This window comes from Halichoerus grypus, chromosome 12 (genome assembly GCF_964656455.1).
Source record: "Halichoerus grypus chromosome 12, mHalGry1.hap1.1, whole genome shotgun sequence".
Lineage (NCBI taxonomy): Eukaryota > Metazoa > Chordata > Mammalia > Carnivora > Phocidae > Halichoerus > Halichoerus grypus.
The window spans coordinates 16,673,214-16,679,213 of record NC_135723.1 but is presented as its reverse complement, the minus strand read 5'-3'; the positions used below and the strand labels follow the sequence as shown (position 1 = coordinate 16,679,213).

The 6,000-nt window shown below is 39.9% G+C and overlaps 1 gene segment (V, D, J or C); it reads right to left on the bottom strand.

The window, feature by feature from the left end:
- Window positions 1-4,136: 4,136 nt before the first annotated feature.
- LOC118551592 (T-cell receptor gamma chain C region C10.5-like) overlaps window positions 4,137-6,000 on the bottom strand; it is a 48,240-nt gene continuing 46,376 nt past the window's right edge. Inside the window, 1 exon segment of the C gene segment in view lies at window positions 4,137-4,645. Coding sequence covers window positions 4,503-4,645 — 143 coding nt within the window.

Here is a 6,000-nt window from a genome sequence, read left to right as displayed (position 1 = left end):
AGAAGTCTGTGTGCTGTTTCCTTCAGAGCAGTGTCATCAGAGTGGACTGAGGGAGCAGCGTCTCAACAGTCCTGGTCATACGATCCCAACTCATGTAGCAGGTGCTGGAATGAACTTGGTATAAAATAGGGGGACACCCCACCCACAGCCTCACAGTATGTTTGACAGCAGGAGCATGTGCAGATGGATATGTTCTTTCCATTAGCTGTGGCCTTTTGGAAGTGAGCAAAGTCAGCTGTGGTTTAACTGTCCTTATTTCATCTTCCAACACCCGAGCCACCGCTTGCACAGCCCCAACCAGCAGGGGCCGGTTTGACTTCAAGCATTTTCCACAAATCAACCACATTTGACAGAGCACATTGACAAAACAAGCCTGAGAAAATAAAGCACCATCACCACACCAGCACCCTCCTGCCCCCCACACTGTCTCCTGCACCACCACCCCCCCCTCTCTTTACCTCCCAGTCCAGGGCAGCCCAGATCCAGTTGGGGAAGGAAGGTGCTACAGGAGACACTGCCTAGGAGCCCCAGCCGTGACATCAGCCCCACACAGCTTTCCATCATTTGTTAGTTTCCCCCCTCTGTGCCTCCATGCTTTCCACATACAGAAACAGGTCCAGATCTCTAAGTAGAGGCTCAGACATTTGTCCTAAGAGGTCTGATCACATTCTTGAGAATCAAGGAGTAGATCAAAATTGTTTCCTCTTTCTTGTATCTGGTGGGTCTTATGTTGTTTCCACATGGGAACCTCTACTTGGTTTCCAAAAGCACCTGTTTCACAGAAACTTAGGCTGATTGTAAATAAAAAAAGATCCTTCTGCATTTTATTTTTTTCCTTTTTTTAAATTTTATTATGTTATGTTAGTCACCATACATTACATCATTAGTTTTTGCTGTAGTGTTCCATGACTCATTGTTTGTGCATAACACCCAGTGTTCCATTCAATACATGCCCTCTTTAATACCCATCACCAGGCTAACCCATCCCCCCACCCCTTCCCCTCTAGAACCCTCAGTTTGTTTCTCAGACACCATAGTCTCTCATTGTTCATCTCCCCCTCCGATCTCCCCCCCTTCATTTTTCCCTTCCTGTTATCTTCTTCTTTTTTTTTTTTTTAACATATAATGTATTATTTGTTTCAGAGGTACAGGTCTGTGATTCAATAGTCTTACACAATTCACGGTGCTCACCATAGCACATACCCTCTCCAATGTCTATCACCAGCCACCCCATCCCTCTCACCCTCCACCACTCCAGCAACCCTCAGTTTGTTTCCTGAGATTAAGAATTCCTCATATCACTGAGGTCATATGATACATGTCTTTCTCTGATTGACTTATTTCGCTCAGCATAATACCCTCCAGTTCCATCCACATCATTGCAAATGGCAAGATCTCATTCCTTTGATGGCTGCATAATATTCCATTGTGTATATATACCACTTCTTCTTTATCCATTCATCTGTCGATGGACATCTTGGCTCATTCCATAGTTTGGCTATTGTGGACATTGCTGCTATAAACATTGGGCTGCACGTATCCCTTCGGATGCCTACATTTGTATCTTTGGGGTAAATACCCAGTAGTGCAATTGCTGGGTCATAGGGTATCTGTATTTTCAACTTTTTGAGGAACCTCCATACTGTTTTCCAGAGTGGCTGCACCAGCTTGCATTCCCACCAACAGTGTAGGAGGGTTCCCCTTTCTCCGCATCCCCGCCAACATCTGTCATTTCCTGACTTGTTAATTTTAGCCATTCTGACTGGTGTGAGGTGCTATCTCATTGAGGTTTTGATTTGGATTTCCCTGATGCCTAGCGATGTTGAACACTTTTTCATGTGTCTGTTGGCCATTTGGATGTCTTCTTTGGAAAAACGTCTGTTCATGTCTTCTGCCCATTTCTTGATTGGATTCTTTGTTCTTTGGGTGTTGAGTTTGATCAGTTCTTTATAGATTTTGGATACTAGCCCTTTATCTGATATGTCATTTGCAAATATCTTCTCCCATTCCATTGGTTGTCTTTTGGTTTTGTTGACTGTTTCTTTTGCTGTGCAAAAGCTTTTTATCTTGATGAAGTCCCAATAGCTCATTTTTGCCCTGTTCCCTTGCCTTTGGTGATGTTTCTAGGAAGAAGTTGCTGCGGCTGAGATCCTTCTGCATCTTAAATGAGACATTGTTTTATGCTAAAATATAAAAACTTCTACTGTAGACGGATTCATTAGAAAAGGAGAAAAATAATCATTTATTTCTTTACCCACCAACCATGCATTGAACATTTTGTTTTATACTCACGTTTGTAAAAATATACACACATATATAAATGAGTGTCATACTTGTTAGTATTACTACTTGTAGAAATCATGGTCAAAGGACTGGACAAATATTGCACACACAAAAAGAGAAATAGAACTGGACTCAGTATATGAAAAGATGATTATCCTCATCAAAGTAAATTTAGACCATGATGAGATACTATTTTTAACCTGTCAGATTAGGAAAATCAGTGATGTTTGACAGCACTTTCCTGACACTCACCTACATCATGGAAGAAGTGTACAATGGTACTATCTCTAGTGGGGTAAGTTGGCAATACCTGTTAAAATGACCAGTAACCACATCTGAAGTGATATAAAACAATATTATATTTCAGCATATTTTATAATAGTAAAAGCTTGGAAATAATCCACTGGTCTACCACAGGAAGCTGATCTTATAATGTATCTTATAAATATATAATCACCAATGAAATGCTCTGCAGCTATCTAAGTGTTCTTTTATAATGACATAAAAACAGCACAAGGTTATATAAGTGAGAAGTGCAGAATAATGTATGTCATTACTACCTGTGTGTTAGAAGGAAGGAAATTAGATCTATATGTATTTACTTATTTTTTTTATAACTAAATTCATATTTGCCTAAATAAAAACTGGAAGGATGGGCAAGAAACAAAAGTGTGACCTGTAAGTTTTGGGCAGGTAGAGACAGTTGTTGGAGCAAGATTTTGTGTTTCAATTTTTAGAGTGTTTTGATTTTGGTACCACGTGAATGTATAATCTAACAATTTTAGTAGGGTCCTGCCATGGATATTTCTTCAACAACACCTTCTTTTTTTAAAAAAAAGTTTTTATTTATTTATGTAATCTCTACACTCACTGTGGGGCACCACCTTACAACTTACACTTCGTTCCTTCCACTGAGCCAGGCAGCTGCCACCTCAATATCACTTTCTGATTAATTTCCATTTCTTCAACAATCTACATTTTTGTGTAAATGCATACTAGTCCATCATGCAACATCATTTATTTTATTTTTTTAATTTCTTCTTAGGTGTTGGGCTTAATTTGGGACTGTGGTAAATGGTGCTATGGTGTTGCATGTAAATCTTACTACATACCTTGAGGGTGTGTGTGAGTGTGTGTGAGCAAGTGTGTTATCTAATATTTCTAGGTAGAGCTGCCAACAGCAAATGCTAATGCTGTTGAGGACTCGCATGTACCCAACAAAATTAAATCATCACATCTACACAACTCCAGGAGACAGAGCACACTGTATCTTCATTTTACAGATGATAAAATAATGGCACAGAGAGTTCATATAGCTATAGATTCAAGCCCTTGGGATTCAGAGTTCAAGCACTTAACCCCTCCATCACCCCACCTTTCTGGTGTTAGTGGGGCTCTCATGGGGTTCTTGTGAGGTCAGGAACATGGTGTCTGTGAAACACTGGGATAGGTCTGAACACACCTGCAAGTCATGCGACATGTTATACTGTCGCCACCAGAGCATCTTAAACCAAATGAATCTGAATCTGAACTCTTTGAAAGAGAAATAACTTGGACACCTTCATTGGCTGTGGCTGCCCTGAGGCTGGTGCCCCAAAGAGGGCGTCATAAGGACTATCTCAGGGAAAGAATTAGAAATGTGGAATTGACCAATATTACAACCAGTGTTGAATTTGAAGGCTCAGTTGTCATGCTGTCCCTTACCTTGGACTCTCAGTTAGATTGTACCAAATGAAAGAACACAGAGGCAAAAGTAGACTTTTGATTGTTTTTATTGTGCCTATTATGATGAAGCAGTACAATACTCAGGTAGCAAAGATGGGAGTCCAGATGTGTAAAATAAATGGCTTTGAAGCAATTATCTGGTTAAAGAGCCCCAAGAGATGCAACTGGAAGTTGTGTGTTGGCTGTGCTTAGAGACATGAGTACCAGGTGGCTGAGGAGCTGGTGGACATTAAGGAGGGAGTGGTGCTGAAGCCCCTGTGAATGGTCCCCTGGCCCCACCCCTGAGTCATGGCAGAATTTGTTCTTGTTGTGGAGTGAAAGTTTCTGTTTACCCAGTGGTTTGTTAACCAGTTCTGCAATAATGACACAAGAGAAAAAAACACATTTGAACTGAAATATACCAAACTCAGAGAGAAAGTCCCACTAGATGCACAGCAGACAATTTTAGGGACAATAGACAATAGAGACAAGTGGACCCTTGGTGCCACCATGTGTTAGGAACTCTTCCTGTTGCCACAGAATGCTGGTCTCCCAAGCAGACAGATGATGATGATGCTGGAGTAGATCAGGCTCTTGAGGAGAAGTAGGAGGTAGGTGTAGTAGGCAGAGGTGTTCATGAGCTGCAGCTGCAGGGTGTCTAAAAGAAGTCATTTATTAGTTTCACCTTCTATTCTTTTGAAGGGCTAGGACTTATTAATGGGAAAGGGGTCACATTACACATTTCTGATGATCTAGGTTGAAGTGATGCCCCCACACCAGCACAACCTGACAATAAACGTCTATACCACCAACACTACCACCACCACCATCACCAAATAACTCAGAATCCAGCTTGCAGGTCAAGTCCATCAACAACCTCTGGGAAATTCACTTAGAACATTCTAAAGTATTAAAAAGTAAGGCTGATGAATCAACCTGAAAAAGCATTGGTTAAAAATAGCTTTTACCATTTCTTCACCCCCACTACATCTGTAAGTAATAATATATCTAATATGCTTTAATCACTAACTAAATGGCAGACATTTAATTTGAGAGGTTTGTGTGCAAAGCTTTAATCTTAATTTTTCAATAACCTAGGAGATTATTATTTTCATTGCCATTTTACAAATAAATTGAGGACAGAGAATTGATTTGCCTGATACCATACAGTTAGTAAATACCACCAGCAAGATTTTAATCCCAGCAACATAATGTTCAAGAACACATTCTTACCTACTCTGTATTTCTGTACCTCACGTGTAATAAATACTCCTGACAACAAAGAGTTAAGCATAAATATAAAGATGAATTGCTGATTTAGAAGCATCTTAGCCATTATATCTTGTGCATTGCTGAGATTCCTATTAAGGGTACAATCAATGGAAATTTGCTTGTGTTCAAGGTAGGGTGGGTGGGAGGTTTTAGTAAAGAGGGCATTAGTGGTGATGAGTGGAAGTTTAAATCACCATATTGTATACCTGAAACTAATATCACACTATATGTTAACTAACTGGAATTTAAATAAAAACTTAAAAAAATAATAAAATAAAAAAGTGAAAGAAAGGGGCAAATCCAAATTCTCTGCAATTTTAGGAGGTCAAACTCGCTCCCTTGTCTTTCTTGAATACTTTTATTGTAGTTATGATGTTATAGGATAATTGCATTTATTATCCTTTGAGGTTTTGCAGGAAATACATGATATCAAGAAATAATTAATGCCAATGATAGCGGGCCAGATCGGCTACTCAATGAACCATCAGGTTGAGCCTGTTCTTATGGAAATTTCTTTTACGTGTTTATCTCCAAAGAGTCAGAACTCCAGAATCATTAGCCCTTGGTGTGGAAAAGGACATCAAGTGATGCTGTGCTCGTAATTCCTTGACAAAGGGTCCTTGGTCAAGTAACATGTTAGCTAAAGTCTAGAGGCCCCTTGATATTGGACATGGAGGGCAGATCAGCAGGGCTAGAGCCAATGGTCTTTGTACTTTCTTGTTACATATGTTGGAATAAAGG